The sequence below is a fragment of the Panthera leo genome, chromosome B1 (assembly GCF_018350215.1).
Source record: "Panthera leo isolate Ple1 chromosome B1, P.leo_Ple1_pat1.1, whole genome shotgun sequence".
NCBI lineage: Eukaryota > Metazoa > Chordata > Mammalia > Carnivora > Felidae > Panthera > Panthera leo.
This window is the reverse complement of record NC_056682.1, coordinates 154543533-154562590: the sequence shown is the minus strand read 5'-3', so window position 1 is coordinate 154562590 and position 19058 is coordinate 154543533. Positions and strand designations below refer to the sequence as shown.

Genomic DNA, 19058 nt, shown 5'->3' with positions numbered 1-19058 from the left:
CTCCACCCCTTGCAAAAATAAATAAACATTAATAAAAAAACATAATTTTGGGAGAGGATGCTAAAAATATTCAAACATCACTGTTTAAATATGTTTAAATAAAATCACCAGAGTCAGGTGTGACCTTGAACAGATTATGAATGTCTTTGGACCTGTTTCTTTATGTAGTAAATGATGGTAGTAGATTAGATAATGTTAAAACCTTATTCACTTCTAAATTCTGAGTTATAACTTTCTTCCATTATGTTATACTGCAATTCATCAGGTAATACCTACATACATAAGATGTCTGTGGGGTCCTTCTGATTCATTTTTTCCAGTTTTCTTCTTTGTATTAAAGTTAACTCACTAGGGGCACCTGGGTGGCTCGGTCGGTTAAGCGTCTGACTTTGGCTCAGGTCATGATCTCACAGTCCGTGAGTTCAAGCCCCGCATCGGGCTCTGTGCTGACCGCTCAGAGCCTGGAGCCTGTTTCCGATTCTGTGTCTCCCTCTCTCTCTGCCCCTCCCCTGTTCATGCTCTGTCTCTCTCTGTCTCAAAAATAAATAAACGTTAAAAAAATTTTAAAATAAAGTTAACTCACTAAAGAAAAAGGCTTACCTTTTTTATTTTTTCTTTATGCCAGTTTTCTTAGCTCTTTGAAAAGGAAATCAAAGCCATAGGACCCTTTCACCAGAAAGAAAAGCAGTCATGTGTGGGTGCCCAACTGGCTTCACAAACATGCACCTAAACCATTTTACATACAATTTTAAGGGGGTCACAACTTGACCCCTCCATCTCCTGGTAAAAGACCCTTTGTTTAACGCTCAAGTTAGTATTTTAACTCTGTAGAAAATACCGTCACTAGTGAAGCTATTTTTTACTTGTACAAAATGAAGCCTCCGTGATGGGCCAAAATTATGTTCTGAAGACAGAAGCACAGAGGCATTATCCAGTAGTAACTTTGCTTTATTTATAACTCCAAATGATATGCATTAGTCAGTCCATGTCATGGAAATGGCTTCATAAAACAAAAAATATGTCGAATCAAGGGAGAGAGAACCATGAGGGGATGGAATGGAGGACAAAACATATTAAAGAAGAAAGAATTATCCAGGTGAAACTGTTTTATTGAAATAAAACAAACAAAAAATTTATCATCCTATATATTCATAAATAACAAGAATTTGAAAATTAGACATGTTGGTATGAGACTCTCAGGAATGGGATATTCAGTTGGTTCGTTAGAACACCAGGGTCTAGAACTATACACCTTTGCTTGTCCAATAAGACAAATAAGAACGAAAGTACATTTAAAAAAAAAAGTGAGGGGCAGAGCAGAGTGACAATTCAAGTTATTTTAAGAGCTTTTCAGCGTACTGTGGTTAGCCTGCTGTCAAGAAGAAACGTTTGAAAATGTTTCTGAATGATATGATATGGATTCAAGTGGGATTCAACTGTCATCTTTTTTCAGATCTTTTTTTCACTTCACACTTTCAAAGCCTGCAGCTCTTCCTTCAGTTTTCAGGCCTCAATTACGTGTATCACACTGAACTGGCCTAGACAGTGTTGTCGTTCAAGGCCTGCCCGTGTCAAAACACCTATTTTATTTTCATAAGGAAAAAAAAAATACAACACTTTTGTGGTAAACCTGTGCATTTGAAAAGGGTGTACTCATTATTATCCCATTCAAATTTCACTCATTCAGAAACTTTTATGTCTATCTCTATCTTCAGGTATAAATAAAGTAAAAAAGACTCTTCTTAAAATGACTATGATTTTACACTTCGTGTTTTTCAGTAGGTTTAGGATCTGACTTGCAAATAATTGTCAGAAAAACTTCCCTATGTTTTTCAGCATGGAATATGAAAATCCCTTTTTGCTTTGTATCATGCTTTTACTAGAAATAAAGATCTCTTGGTTGGCTCTCTGTTGACAGTTTTGTTGACGATTCACATATATTGAAAGTCAACTTAATTCCTTTTCCATGGTTTTATTAAAGACCTTACCCTTGTTTCTGACAGCAAATAGGCAGTTTTGACTAGACTGTACCCAGGATTTAGTGTGTCAGATAGTTAAGAAACAATTATTCTTATATTACTGCTTTGAGATTTTTACCTTGAGCTTTTTTTTTTTACCCAATTTGAGCTTTTTATTTTAAGTCACAGTAGGTTGTGCTGAGTTTTCCCCCCGTCTTGTCATATTATCTGCAGCTAGTATTCAAGTAGCAATTTGTATTTCCAAATAATTACATGAGTGTTTTTTTCCTGCTTTAAATATACCTGGTATAGTGTTAGAAGGAAATAAATCACATTAGGAATTAGACAATTGGCACTTGTAAAAAATTTACTCAAATTATAAAACTGCTCATAATTGGTAAAATGACTTGTGTTAGTTTGTTACATTAAAGATGCCATAGATTTCACATGGGCTTTTTTTCATTATTTAAGCAAGTATTTACCAAGCTCTGGGAACTATTCTAGACCCTTGGTATAGAGCGGTAATAAAACCCAGTGTATTCCTTGTTTTTCTGGCGTTTACATTCCAATGAAATTTGTACATAAACATTCTTTTCCCATATGTAGTGTTGTAACTATCTTCTCTACCCAGCAACATCAGCTTATTTGTGTCTTCAACCTGACTAACCAGTAAGCTTAACTTTTTAGCTGAAAAACAGTGACAGATGGTCTGTAAACACCGATCTTCTTGGAAGTCTGCAGCAATTTCATAGCTATTAGAAGGGAAGTTTACAAATCAGAAGTTAGTTGGAAGGAAGAGGAAGAGACAGGATGGACAGTACCTTGGAAAATAGTATCGGAATTCAAAGTGACCTGGGTAAATTGGGGAAACAGCCAGAAGCAAACAGAATAGGCTTCAGCTAAGACAAGTGAAATGTAGTGCAGCTATGGAAAAAGACAAATGTAACTTTGTACACAAAAGACCCAAGAAGACAGGTTCTGTACAAGTTTTTAGTTAAGAGATCTAGGCATTGGCAACAAGCCAGTGTTTTTGACACAGGGCCACCTTTCAAAGGTACAATTGAAATGCATAAATGTGAGCATGGACTGTAGGAACCATGCGAAAACACCTTATCGCACTTGTTTGGAATGGCAACAGGAAAAACGGCCTCTTGCAAGATTTGAGTGTCCATAAAATGATGGAAAATGATTGCCTTCTAACACTAGGGAATCAAACCACAGATAACTGGTTACTCAAACATATCCCTCATTCTTTCAAACCAGCAAACCCATAAAGCTTATCCACAACTTCATACTCTGCAAAACTCTAATGATCAAATTTGATATCCTATTCCTCAGTTCCTGTTACTGAGCCCTCACTTATATTTTAACTCAATTTTTAGGGTTAAAGTCAGTTATAGTGACACTAATTAACTTGATTTCAAATGGGGCATAAGATGTAAAAAGGTGAGTCATCATAAAAAAGCAACTTTAACCAATGATCCTTCTTCTATCAGGAAAAAGGCTCTTAATACCAAGGATAAAGAAGAAAATGTATTTTGTTGGAAAGTTCTAGATTATTTTTGTCAGTATTTGTGTGGTTTTAGATTTAAAAGCAGGTGGATCTTAATTATGACTGTATGTCACTCATTGTGGCTATAGATCTGTACCTGATCTGGGTTACACTTGGTTTTGAGGAAGCTACCTTCCAAAGCCACGTGGCTGGGACTGAATATTGTTCCATTTAGTCAACATTGTATCACTCCATGGCTGTATACCAATAGCATTTCTGTTATTGTTGCTGGACTTTCCAGATTAGCAAGAATTGACAAATAAAAAAAAACTCAGTCTTCCTACATTAGTAATTTCACTAATAAGAGTGTCTTTAGGTATATTCAAAACTTAGAACACACTTAGCAAAACTAAAAACAACTTTATGCTAGGAAAGCTATGACCAGATGGCCTATCAAAAATTTTGATAGCTTCATTAGAATTCAATTACAGAACTCCATTTTTGTGTGATTAAATTGTTTGTTCTTATATTTTTAACCTTTAAATAAACTGAATGACAGCCAGAAAAAATATTGAGCCACATGCTTTTTGCTTATGTTTGGTTCTTCCTAACTCAATTGTTTCCTTATTTTAAATCACAGAGCATATTCTTTTACATTGGTATAGAAAAATATATATACATATAGAGAGAGACAGATATGACAAAGGAATATTTTCTTTGGCAATCTACGTGAAGCAAGTGGGCAGAAGTAGCATGCAATCTTCCCAGCTTGTTTGTTTTTTAATCAGTTCAAATTAAGAAATATGTAGTAATGAAGGAAAATATATAGAAATACAGATATAGGGCGCCTGGGTGGCTCAGTTGGTAAAGCATCTGACTCTTGGTTTTGGCTCAGGGCATGATCTCGTGATTTGAGTTCAAGCCCCACGTTGAGTTCTGCACTGATAGTGTGGAGCTTGCTTGGGATTCTGTGTCTCCCTCTCTTTCTGCCCCTCCTCTGTTCGCACTCTGTGTCTCTCCGTCTCTCAAAAATAAATAAACATTTAAAAAAAGAAGAAGAAGAAGAAGAAATACAGATAGATGCTCCAGCCATAAAGATCTAACCCTTATTTGATCTATGAGGGAAAATAATGAATTTTAGCAATTTTATATATTTAGGGTTTTTACCCTAGTTCATTTTAAGTTGTTTACACCTTTCATTTTCTGTTAAAATTCTTAGAGTAATTTTAGAAAGTAATTATTTGTATTGGAAGGCTAGAATTGTAATTGTATTGTAACTTGAAGGCTAGAATAATAAACATTAGTAGCAGGTGCAATTTACAGGTAGTTTGCTTTTTTAAAATGTTGTGCAGGCCAAATCTGGTCTCTAACAATCATAAATTTGTGTAACATCAACGATACACATGTTTAAGATGTATAGTATTCTGTTTCTTATCTGAATGGCACAATAGCCAACTCTTTGTAGTTTTTCTTGCTGGTATTCTATATATTTATCAGTGGGAAGTGACATCCTGATTGATCCATTGTACGATAAAGTGGAGATCTGCCGTCTCACTCTGTTAAAAACATTTAAATGTGTATGTTGTACAATTTCAGCAAATACTCATCGAGCATTTAATAAGTGGAAAATTTTGTGCTACTTCTGTGCTAGTTCTGTGTGGAATGTGTAGGATGCAAACACATGGCTTATTTCCTGAAAGAATTGTAACCTTCCAGTTTTATAAATCCGACAAGCTATATTGTACTTTAAATCTAGAGATGTTCACTTACCCAATTTTGAGGTTAAAATATCTGTTATTTGGGGTGTCTGGCTGTCTCAGTTGGTAGAGCATGCGACTCTTGATCATGAATTCAACCCCAACATCGGGTATAGAGCTTACTTAAAAAAATAGATAAAATAGGTGTTACTTGATTGATAATTTGCTATATAACAAAGAACTATGATTTTGAAAAAAAATAAAATAAAACTATCATGGCCAAGTTTTTTCTTCTCATTTTTTGCATTTTCTATGAATAAATATTTTTGTTTCATTCAATATAGATTACTTATTTTGCGATAATTGTAGATTCACTTACAGTTATATGAAATAGTGAAGAGATTGTGTTCCTTGTACCCAGTGTTCTTCAATAATACCTTGTAAAACTATACTACAAAATCATGCCAGAATATTGACCGATACCCAGCAGTCTTGTTCAGATGTCTTCAATATTACTTATATTTCATTGTATTTGTGTGTGTGTGTGTGTGTGAGTGTGTGTGTGTGTGTTTAGTTCAATGCAATTCTATCTATCAAGACTCGGTTTGTGTTATACCAGCATAGCCTACATACAGAATAGCTCCATAGCCACAGGGAAGCCTCATGTTGCCCGTGTATGACCATTTCCACTTCCCTCCCCCTTGCATCTTTACCCCTGTCAACCACTAATCTGTTCTCCATTTCTATCATTTTGTCATTTTAAGAATCTTATGTATATCTATATGGAAATATATTTTATATATATAAATATATATTCCATATATATATATGGAATCAGTTAGTACATAACCTTTTGGATTGTCTTTTTTACTCTGTATTATTATCCAGAGATTCATCCAGTTTGTTGTATCAATAATTGTTCTTTTTTTAATTAATGAATAGTGTTTCCTGGTAAGGATGTGCCACAGATTGCTTAACCTTTCACCAGCTGAAGGATATCTGGGCTGTTTCCATTATGGACTATTATAAATAAGGCTGCATGAACATTCATGTATAGGTTTTTATGTGAACATAAATCTCCATTTTATCTGGGATGAATGTCTAAGAGTACAATTGCTGGGTGGTATGGTAATTGAATGGTTACTTTTATAACTATTTTCCAGAGTAGCTATACTATTTGACATTCCTCCAGCAAAGTAGGAAAGATCCAGTTTTCTTCACCCTTGCCAGCATTTAATGTTGTCACCATTTAAATTTTAAGTGTGTAGTGATGTCACATTGGTTTCTTTAATAATTTTTTTTAAAGTTTATTTATTTTTAAAGAGAAAGAGACCCAGCACGAGTGGGGGAGTGGCAGAGAGAGATGGACAGAGAATTCCAAGCAGGCTCCACATTGTCAGTGCAGAACTCGACACAGGGCTCAAACTCATAAACTGTGAGATCATGACCTGAGTCGAGATCCAGTCAGATGCTAAAACAACTGAACCAGCCAGGCTCCCCACATTGTGGTTTTAATCTGCATTTTCTTAATAGCTAATAGCAATTCTTTTCATGGTCTTGTTTGCCACCTGTATATCCTTGGCTGTAAAATGTCTTTTTATGTCTTTGGCCCATTTTCTAATTAGATTGGGTTTTTTGTTGTTGTTGTTAGTTTTTTGCTTTGGGTTGTTTGGGTGTTTGTCTGTATGTTTGTTTTTACTGTTGACTTTTAAGAGTTCTTCCTGTATTCCAGATACTAACTTTTCTTGGATTGCAAATATTTGTAAATTTGTTTGCAAATATTTTCTCCTGGTCTACTGATTGTATTTTCATTCTCTAATGTATATACTGAATTAACAAATACTTGTGTTCAATCTGACTATCCTCATACAATTTGTATTTTCCTCTCCTCAGTCACATTTTCTTTCTTTATCATCTAACATAAACATGCATTCTGCCTATCATTTTTTACACATGGCCTAATTATGTTTAATAAAACTATTCCTCTGATATTTTGCTTTTTTTTTTGGTTAAACAATTTTGGAGGTTGGAGGTTGCAACTCATACTAATGATATATTAGGCACTAGGTACATCTATTTACAAAGAGATGAAATAATTTAGCTTTCTTACTTTATGTGCCAAAGTTCAAACAACCAGTTGGAAAATGGAAAATGGAATTATATATATGCTGGATATTATGAAGTCAATACTTTATTTGAAATATTTAAAATAATATCCATATGATTATTAGATTTGTAAAATCACCTAATTAGTATGCTTACTACAGTGTACTAACGAGAGTGATTATATCTTATTTTGATGTAAGGGATTCCTTTTCTTAGAATTTTAAGAAATGTCAAATTCTTCTGTTGTGTCCACAACTGCTCTCCAAATGTGTGTTTTATTGTAAATGTTGCCTTTTATTCTTTTTTACTTTCATTGAAAACAACCCAACGGTTTCTGTGAATGAGGGAATGTTTTGTTTATTTTGGCTTTTCTTTCCGTGTTTTAAACTTTTTTTTTCAGCTTTTGTTTTGTGTTTTGTTTATATGGAAGACTATATTTTGCTTTCATTTTTTTATTTTTTATTTTTAGCAAGCATGGGAGTATACTCTTGCTTATACTTTGGGAAAGAGAACACCCTATATATGGCTTAATCAACATCATAAACCATTTTCTTTCTTTCCCATTGACTCTTGGATATGTGCATTATTGGAAACATGTGTGCTTTAGTGGCATATATTTTTGAGTCTAATTAGCTGCCTGCCTGTAATCAGGACTATATCAACTGTTGTCATTCTAAATGTTTCCTTTCTTTTTTTCAAACACATTTGCCTGATTGACCTTTTTTTTTTTTTTCTCTGTCTTTCTATGGGGCTGCTCCAGGAGCCATGGCTAATCATCTTATAAGCAATGCTCTGCTTCGTCCGCATGGTACTAACAATCCCTATAATACATTGCTTGGGGAACCGGCGGTCTGTAACAACCCTTCTGTCAGCATGTACAACGCACAAGGTGTGCTGGAGTTTATCTTAATTTTTTCAAGTGAGAGTCCCATTTTATGTAGCTTTTATGGCCACATTCTATTTTGCGTTCTTTCCACTGCCTTTTCTTTCTTTTGGAAGCAGACACACAGACTCCCTTTGCCTTCCACCCCTCTTGGTGCTTTTATTTTCCATTTTCCTTAGGTTTCCTTTAGTAACAAATGGTTTCCCTCCTTCTGATAAACAAATGCTTAATTCACCAATACGTGTTTGTTTCTCTGTAATGTTATAAAATGTATTGTGTCGTGTCAGTGCTTGTCTTGTTGTTGATTGATTTCTATATTAAACACCCATGTATGTATTTTGAGAAATGAGAATTTGCCTAAGGTAAGTAAAATAAAGAAAGACTTGATTTGATAGTCTTAATGGTATAAGATCAAGAAAGTAATCTTTGTTATGCCATGAAGAATACTCTAGGTGCAAGGCATCAGTACTGTTGAAAGCACTTAGATCAGCTCCATGGAAAATTACATTGAGCTAAGCCATGGAGAAAAGATCCATTCCGTTTGCTATTGAACTGAACAATACCAAGTTAGGTTCCACACTAGCTTGCCATTGCCTGTGTGAGTGACTCAGGACAGTCGGGATTTTTTTTTCCTGCTGTGGCTACCTGTGAAAAACAAAGCTTTGGGATATGGTTCTTCTGAATGATATGAAAATTTAATTACTTTAAATGATATAAAATTTTAATTACATCCCAAACAAATAAGCATAAATCTCTTTAAAACCACTTACAATATGAGTGTTTGGACAGGCATTACCTTCTCTAAGAATAAAGATGTACTGGGGCACAAGAAATTAAAACAATTCATATCATTTGGAAGAAACCACAGGAAAAAAATTAGTCAAATAAAACTTTCCTAAAAGAAAAGTCCTAGTTAGGGATCCACTTATGTAATATTATATCTGAAAGAAAATTCACTATAACAAAGAGACTTAAAAGTGGTTGTTTGAAGTTGGATGTGACAGATTAGCAGTATATTAGCTTTCCTAGGCAATTCTGAATAAAATTTCTATTATTCTTTATGGGAATCTCTGTGTTTTCTTTTCCTTCTCAGTCAGAGATAAAAGATTAGTGGCATGAGTGTGTAAAACTTGGTGTGAGTGGCCATCCCATGAAAGTTTGCTTGTTGCAGAACTGAAATTGGGTGTCTAAAACCTTCTGAGTTTCCCAGATACCTTGCCAGGGACAAAGGATGATTTTAAATTATTTCAAAATTTCTGAAGTCAGTAATACAGAGTGACTTCAGGAATATGCTCAAACTGTATCTCAGTAGGATGAAGTAATTAGCGAATTTTTGAATTATCAAGTTTCAGAAGGCCTGCATGTCTAAGAATCAGACTTTGAGAATCAAAAGCAGGGTTAGAGCTCATGAATTCTCTTCACCACATTGCTGACATTCTGTCAGCCTGTGCCCATTTCCTTTAATGGGACCCTTCTCCCCTCAGGATTTCATACATTCAGTTGTTGAAATCCTCCATTTGTTATGTATATTTTTTCCTTCCACTGAGCTGAAATTTGCCTCTGACCATGATACTTTGATTTGCCTTCTAGAGCAAGGAAGAGCAAAGTATTCTGCTTCTGTGTCAATCCTTTTAAATACTTTGAAAGCAATTGATCTGGCTTCTTTGAGTCCTCCATTTCCCCAGTAAAATCACCCCGGTGCCATCAATACGAGATAGTTTCTGGGTCCTTCCTGGTGGTTCCCTCTCTAAATTGTCTCTCCTCTGTCAATGCCCCTATTTTATTGTGGCCCTCAGTGAAGTGTACATAACACTTGTTGTATATTTCACAACATAACAAATGTGGCTTAACAGAACAAGTCAGCAGACCTTATACAGGCTGGGTTTTTTTTTGTTTTTTGTTTTTAAATTAGGTTAAGTTACAGATAATTGTGTCATTATAAACATTTTGCAATGTGCTGACATCTTAGTACGTTTTCAGTGATGTTAAGTGAAGATTTATACCATATCTGCAAATTAAATCTATTCTACATTATTCACTTTACGCAGAGTTGGAGAAACACTAAAAATTGTTTTACTTATTGAATATTGTTTCAGAACATGTAAAAATTTAGACCACATTTTGTTTAGCTTTTTTGATTATTCAGATATAATTTCTAATGTCTTATGTAACAAAAAACTAACAATTATTAATCTGTATGTCTTCCCTAATTCAATATCTCCTTTCTTGTCCTGTTTTATTTTTACTGGAATCATAAATTAGGCGATTTTTCTAAGGATGGAACACTATTGTAAACACTCTCAAAGTGAAATTCTGTAGATGCGAATTTAAAGTAATACCATATACATATAAGGTTTTATTCCTGTGGAATTTATTACTGGATATTGCTATTACGATGATCAATAAATACACAAATTCTTCTGAATGGGTTTATTGTTTTTCCCAGCAAATTAAATAAATACTACTGACTTTTCTTAAAAACAAGAGCAAACAATTTTTATTAATGTTTCTCAGAGTCAGAGGTGAAATTATTTAATGGCTTAATGTTTTAATATTTTTTAAGATATTAAACTATGGTAGTGCTTAAAATCATTCTTTTTACCACTGACCCCAAATAAATCTTAGTGATTGTCATATTGCTACTAATCTTATGCTTTCAGATGAATGCACTTAATATTCTTACTGGCAAGGGGAAATCTTACATGAAATATAGGTGGCTCGGTATGTACTGGAGTGGTTTATGTTGAAGTACCACTTGGTTCTGTTCTATTGGGTCCTCTAATTCAGTTGCACTAAGACCATCCAAGCAAAGGAGCATTCAGATATAAGTATCCATATTTGTTTGTAATGCCTTTATTTAAAATATGTAGAGATGTGTTCATAGAGTTACTGAAGCATATAGAGTTAGGAATAAAGATGACTAATATGCTTTTATTATATTGGATTGAGATTCTATCTGTGGACATTTTTGAAAACTTCATGCATTGTATTTCTGGACCATTATATTCTTATCAGGATTAGAAAATTCAATTTTTGCAAGGTAAATCTTGTTATAGATTAACCTATCAAGAGAGCATATAGAGCCGAAGTCATGATTTCACAAAATAATTTACATTTTAAAGTAACTAATTCTACCATAGAACTTAAAGAAAGACATACCCTTAGGACAGGATATAATGAAGAATACATGATAGGTGGTAAGAATACAAGATTATATTATAAAATATATAAATAAATGTTCTATGATGGCTTCAAAGCCTAAGGCAGGTGGAAGAACTAGATAGTAGGGCACAGAGGAAATCTACAAGATTTTCTTTTTGATTTCAGTTCTTCCACTGTTAGCAGGGTGGAGTTAGATAAGGTTCAGCCTATTTTGGCTGGAGTTCCCTCATCTCTGAGAAGCAGGAATTGAGCTTCAGTTATCTCTCATAGGCTTTCCAGTTCTAAAATTCTGTCATTTAAGGAAGGAGCCATAATGAGCTTACTAACGATTTGCATCTGTTAGTATACTGGCTTGGCTCTTTATTTCAAATTATTTTTTCTAAAGCTATTTTGAAACTTTATTAAGAGAACCTTCCTCTCCATCCTGAAATAAAGTCAGTCTTTTTTCTGAAAAGCAAATCAACTTGTAAGTGCAAAAACCATCTCTTAAAGGAATGGTGAAATTCTAACAAGCTGGAATCTCCTGAAACGATCTAGCCCAATGAATTTCCTGGTTTTGATTTTAGGATGATTTAACCTTCCTGTAAACAAAATCAGCAAGAGCCGTCCTTCATGACCTGATTAAAATAGGAGTGTTTTTTAAAAAATAATTTTGCCAGGATTGTTTTTTAAAGGATCAGTTCTAAAAATGTTTGATTGCATGATTGTGCAAGAATCCAGAAGAAAACCGGACACTGATGGTGGTATTTTTCTTCCCCTCCTGTTGTCTTGATACAGAATAACAGTTGGATTTAACCATTTTCTTTTTTCAAAGTTTCACGACTTTTGAATATGAGCTCCAGAAATGACAGTTCTGATCAGTATTATTCACAAATGATAAGAAGCATTTGGATAGTTATAATGGGGGAAATATAACCTTTTTACGTGGAAAAAAAAGATTCATAAAGGAAAAAAGACACAAATATGGAAAACTACAACTGTGTTTTTTTCCTCTGTGTACATGCTAAAGATTTTATTTATAATTTTACTGAAAATTTTTAAAATTAAATAACATTTCTTAGAAGCAGGTATGTTCAAACATACATACACGTAAATATATGCAATATTGAAATGCAGTTGTGGGAATCGTCATGGCTTGCCTTCGAATCTTTACTCTCCTTGGTTGGTGTGATAATCTTAACTTTAAAATAGATGTGTTTTTGTTTAAAATTTGTTATAAACTGTAGAAACGCTTATTAAAGACTCATTTTATTAGCATGTGTTAAGGGGGGGGTTCTTATTTTTTGACTAACATTTCAGTATTTTTAATTATGATAAACCATGTAACACAGACTCATGAATTTGGGGGCAGTGGAAATTATTTCCTTTGACTCTTTTTTCTGCATATCATCAATTTGCTTTTTACTCATGTTTCTTCTACTGTCGCTGTAAGCTTACTTGTTGTTTTTTCTTTCCTTTTCTTCATGCTGTCGTTTAGAGCCCTACAGAGAGACAAGTATGGGAGTAAAGCTAAACATTGCATATCAAATGTAATTTTTTTTAGTTCACTTTTATTGCATCACATATAGATGATGTAGTTATTAAAAACAGTTCATCTCACAATTTAAAAACTAAAGAGCCTATGAATCGACTTATATAAATTTACGTTAATAGAGATTAGACGCTTTTGTTGTCTGATTCTTTTACTGTGTCACATAATCAACATAGTTGTTAAGTCTCATGTAATGTTTGTGTGAGTTAAATTGTTTTTAAATTAAGCATTTATTTTTGCTAAGTAATTCATAAGCTTTTATTTTTTATTACTACATTCCATCATACACATATATGTCACATGCAGCATATCCACTTTATTTTACTATGGTTGTTTCCGACCTGTACCTAATGCATTGACAACGGAAGTAATACACACGTTTCAATGCATCAGTCACTCAGCCGTAACCATCATGCATACCATGGCAGCCTCCACAGCAGCAATCACCCATCACATATGGCCCTTTAAAGAACATTTACTTTTATTTTTCTTAACATTGTGGATTTGTCTACAAGATATCTTATAACATGAAAATAAATCGCTTCACCCTATGTCTGTGATGGCTGCTTTTTAATGAATTTTATGCATTGCTGTCTTTAGAAACTGTTACTTGAATACAGAGTATGCAGCAAAAGTCCATATATAAATTGATACATTTGGGACACTTTATTTAAACCAGCAAAGAAGGAGTTCAGTTTTGATAAACATAACTGCATCACAGATATAGAATGAATGTTATATTTTCACAAGTTAGCAGTGTATTGAGAAGTTTAATAGAATTCTTCAATTAATTGTTCTGTAAAGAAATATCCTTTCTTACTTATGAGTATTGGTTAAATGTTTGTGTTTTATTTTCTTTCGTGGTTGCATTTGAACTGATTTTGGAACTATTATAGATTCTTGGATTTCTGTTCATTCAAGAGAATGCAAAAACCTTGAAGAAGCACGTGGTTAAATTTTATTTCACTGCAACTATTTCTTCCCAGAATAAAATGTTCAATCTCTTTTAAATTCAAAGTTTAATATGCACACAAAGTCATCACTCATTATGACATGGAATCTTTAATACTGACACTATGTTTTTAGGAATCAGATACCTGTGTCTTTACACATTCTTTTGTAGTATTACCTAATGACCCTAAATAATCGCTAATGGGTTAATATGTAGAAAATGATATTAGAAAGTAAATCTAAATATTTTTGTTTTGAAAGTTCCTAGATGCATATTATTTTGATGTGCCATTTATTTGACTAAGCATTATTTCATGACTACATCATTTTGACAAATTTAACATAATCCTTTTGTGGTTTTGTGTGTAGGAATTATGTTTAATCTTGCAAAATTATATATCAAATTATTAGAAGCTGCTTGATTCTTTCACTTTTGACCAGAATATTCAAAGTACCACACATGAATTATGTTAATATTATGCCTATTTTAATGTTAAAACAACATGTAAAATTAAAGGTAATGAATTATTAAATTGACTTTGATGTGTATAAATTGAAAGCTATGAATGATTACACCAAAATTTTGCGTTATTTTTTTTCTAAGTTATAACCAAATATGTTTCAAATAGTATCAGGCAATGTTTGTGTGGAAACTACAAATTTATAGGTTTTTTAAATTGTTCTTTTAAAGAATTATTTTAGATACTTTTCCATTTATAAGGTTCCTATCAATTGTCCCCGAGTGTATATAGAAATGTGTACATGTAGACTTAATAGTATGTTTTGTTTCCAACCATTTTATAATTAATTAAACGTGCTAGCAATTTATACATACTTCATAGTCGGATGTTTCTGCCTTTGTGTTTGTGTGTGTGTTCTGTGGCCAAATGGATGTAAATGTCATAGTGTTTTGTAATCTTTTTCAGAGGGGCTTCTGAACAATGCCAGGGATACAAGTGTCATGGATACTCTACCACTGAATGGTAACCATGGCAATAGTTACAGCATTGCCGGTGGCGAATACCTGAGCAACTGTGTGCAAATCATAGACCGTGGCTATAACCACAATGAGACCGCCCTAGAGAAAAAGATTCTGAAGGAACTCACTTCCAACTATATCCCGTCTTACCTGAACAACCACGAGCGCTCCAGTGAACAGAACAGGAATCTGATGAACAAGCTGGTGAATAACCTTGGCAGTGGGAGTGAAGATGATGCCATTGTCCTGGATGACGCCACCTCCTTCAACCACGAGGAGAGTTTGGGCCTGGAACTCATTCATGAGGAATCTGATGCTCCTTTGCTTCCCCCAAGAGTCTACTCCACAGAGAACCACCAGCCACACCATTACACCAGAAGGCGGCTCCCCCAAGACCACAGTGAGAGTTTTTTCCCTTTGCTAACCAACGAGCACACAGAAGATCTCCAGTCACCCCACAGGGACTCTCTGTACACCAGCATGCCAGCACTGGCTGGTGTGCCTGCCACAGAGAGCGTTACCACCAGCACCCAGACCGAACCCCCACCGGCCAGATGTGGTGATGCCGAAGATGTTTACTACAAAAGCATGCCAAACCTAGGCTCCAGAAACCACGTCCATCAGCTGCACACCTACTATCAGCTAGGTCGCGGTAGCAGTGATGGATTTATAGTTCCTCCAAACAAAGATGGGACCCCTCCAGAGGGAAGTTCAAAAGGACCAGCTCATTTGGTCACTAGTCTATAGAAGATGACACAGAAATTGAAACCGACAAAACTGCTAACACCTGGTTGACTGTTCTGAGTTGATATAAGCAGTGGTAATAATGTGTGTACTCCTAAATCTTTATGCTGTTCTTGAAAGACAAACACACACTTTCAGACTTTTTTTTTTTTAAACTGGGATTTTTAGGTCAGCCCAGGGGAGAAAGATAACTGCTGAAATTCCCCTGTGCCCTCTCCTTTCTTGTCTTTTCCCCCTCAGATGGAGACTTCATTATGTTAATGAACGAGATATGAAGAAAATGGCGCTCATTGTGGCCTTGTTGAATTATGTTGTGTTTGTTCTAACATCTCTGATGCTCTGTTACTATAATTACAAGGACCTGATTTTTAAAAGGCCAGAACAGTTGTTTGACATTAGTAACAATGCTGCATCTAGATTGGAGTGCTGCACAAACAAACATAAAAACAAAGCAAAACTGTATCACATAGTGGTTTTTAGTCACTCACAACCTGAATTCACCACAGTGGGAATAGCTGTGGAATACAAAATAAAACAACAAATTAATAATGAAATGGAGGGGAATTCTAGAATTATATGCTAAATGCATATTTTATGATTTGCTGTATTAACTGATGATAAAACTAATGGCAGAAAAAAAATTGAACAATTTCTATGTAATGTACAGATACTAGCATTGCACATATAGTCAGCTTTCTGTTCCTCCAGAATTTGAGTCCTGTTAATGTAGTGGAAAAAAAGAGATATTTTTTCTTTTTCTTTCGTGCTGGTCTTGCAAGTTTGTCTGCCAGTAAGAGAGCAAAGTTTCCTTCCTTCCTTCCTTCTTTTCTTTCTTCCTTCATTTTCTTTGCTTTTTCTTCTCTTTTTCCTTTCTTCTTTTTTTCTTTCCTTTTATTTTTCCTTATTTTTTCTTTAAAATTTCACCTGGCAAAAAAAATAAATAAATAAATAAATAAATGAAACTATCACTTTATAAGAATCATTTTCTAGTAATGCAAACAAATTATTTTTTACAAAAAAATAAAATAAATAAAATTAGACTTCCTTCCCTCACTATATATCTTTATTCAGTCAGAATATTTCCAAGAGCATTTTTGCAGATTAGAGCAGGACGAACTTTTATGTTTACAGTATACATCTGTTGTAATGCAAAGTATATTTGGCAAGCAGTTGATCACCAAGACAGTAGCTATGATTCTAGAAGTCAAGAGGCGTCAATAGAACTAGTGGGGCTTCTGCATGTGAAAAAAAAAAACGGTATCCCATAGGCATTAAAGTGCTGAATGCTCAGTCTGATCCCCAAGTGGGCACCCGCACTACCAATTTTTAAAGGAAATTCACTCCCTTGTAGTAAGAAATGAAAGGTCAAGTTATTTTGAAGTGATTTTTTTAAACTCTTCTGTTTATTAACAGGAAAATTTATTTATTTGACAGGATTTTAAGTAATGTAGGAATACAAGAGGTAAATTAGCAGCACATATAATTTTTTTTTAAATTTATGATCCATTTTGTATGGTCTCAAAGTTGGATGACCTCATTACTAATATTTGTTGTAAAAGTGAAACTTGTTTGCCAACCAATAAACAACTGATTGAGATTTAGAAGACTTTGATGTATGTACTATATGATGAATTATTCTTTTCATTTTTCTCGTCTTTCCTTCTGTTTTCATTATATATACTTTGCTAATCGATTACTCTATGGCCCAAATGAGCCATGCAATAGAAATCAGATCTGCCTAGAAGAATAACCTAAGCACAAAATTTTACCATTTTTGCAGACAAAGTAAACCAGAAAAATGGGATGGGCATGTTTATGTTGAATGAAATAAGATGCATAACTTACTTTTAAGCAGGTTAATATAAGCTACTATGTGCTTATTTTATAAGCAGCAGCCATCATGCTTACTATAAAAACCAGCTTCAATCAGAGATTTATGTATTGAATTGAAGAGGGGGTGAGTCACTTATTTTCCTTTCCTGTAAGTTCTATTTTGAGGTCAGAAATTTAAAGTCATTCAGTTGGCTCAAAGCTGCCAGTTTAATGGCAAAGAGAATATCCATTTTATAAAGATAGTAGAAGACATTTTTATTCTAATTTTTCTTGCCCCATATATGAAACAAAGTCCTTTCAAAGAAACTTTCTAGATCTCCAATTACTGAAGAACCTTTACCAGCAGTGTCTAAACATAGAGTCCCTTCTAGAGCAAAGCTAGAATGAATTTGCCAAATTGTAATTTATCTTGTAGTGTATGATATTTTGGTGACTTCTTCCCCCCCCCCCCCCCAAATCTGAACACCACCTACCTATTAATTAATTTCTTAACTTAAGATGAGATGGAATAGTTTATGGAATAACCAGTAATCTCTATATAGTTTAAGAATATATGACAAAAGAAAGAATTCTGTGCTGGGCCAGAGTACATCATAATCTTAATATTCACCTCAGAATATTTTATGCATCATTCCTTTTTAGTCACTTAACACGAGTAATTTTTAAGTCTCTAGAATTGTTCTTGAGTTGCAGGAGAACCTCAAGCTTTAATGGTAATTAGGTTTTCACATCCCACACTGTGGCAATATTAGCACCTGAAAGGTGGTTTGCCTATCTGTTGCATAGAATACATTTGGTAATGAAAAAGCCCCTTTTAGACAACTTGTCTAAAGTTGGCCTGTGGATTATGAGCGCTTATGCTTGTTTCGCCAATTCAGCAGAGATCTATATGAAAGCAGCTCGTCAGTAAGAAGCTAGTTTCACAGAACAATGGGGAAACTACCTCAAGTCAGCTTGCTGAGGCTGCCAATTCTGATTTTCTGATATTGCTACCTCCCTGCCCGCTATCTTTTATGTGTCATTACATGGAATTTGAAACAGGTAGCCTCCCCAGCTTTACACAGACCAACTGAAGAAAATCACTTGAATACATAACTGGTGCAGAAGGCCATTTAGGACTGTCAGTTACTACCAAGCCCTTGCATAAAGATGAAAGGGTGAGATGTTTGAATTCGAATACATCACAATTGATGTGCTATCAGAGAGACAAGATCCCAAAGACTTTTACAGAGATTGTTCCCTCAAGTTTTATGTGACTATACTGAAACAAAACAGTAGATATAGGAGCTAATTATGTGTACATTTCAATAGAAATTTGTGTATATCTAACATGTATTCATTTAGTCCTTTTTATACTAGCAAGGCTTGAGTTCCTAAACTTGACTTTTTTTCACATGTATTTTCATGCATAGCTATTGATAAATTAATAATTTTTAAAAAGTTTATTGTTTTTTGCCACCTTTGGTTGACTATACTTCAATACCCTGTGCCATTCATGACTTACTTATCTGCCTACTTCTGATATACTTATCTGAAATTCTATAAAAAACTAAATTTTCATCAAGCAGACGGACTGTACCTACATAGCACATCATTTGGATAGCTGGAAGTAAAAGTTATGCCAATAAAACAAACCAATTATTATTTCCTAGTAAAATAATATTTTTGTAATATTTTACTCTCGAGCTTTTTTTTTTTTTTTTTTTTTCTTTTGAGGTCTAT

The 19058-nt window shown here is 34.1% G+C and overlaps 1 protein-coding gene across 1 annotated transcript in view; it reads left to right on the top strand.

Annotated features, from left to right (window-relative positions):
• ADGRL3 (adhesion G protein-coupled receptor L3) overlaps positions 1–16376 on the top strand; it is a 690326-nt gene extending 673950 nt beyond the window's left edge. The window contains exon 26 of the mRNA XM_042936279.1: positions 14707–16376. Coding sequence (XP_042792213.1) covers positions 14707–15506 — 800 coding nt within the window. The 3' untranslated portion in view covers positions 15507–16376. The remainder of the gene's footprint in view (positions 1–14706) is intronic.
• The last annotated feature ends 2682 nt before the right edge of the window (positions 16377–19058 follow it).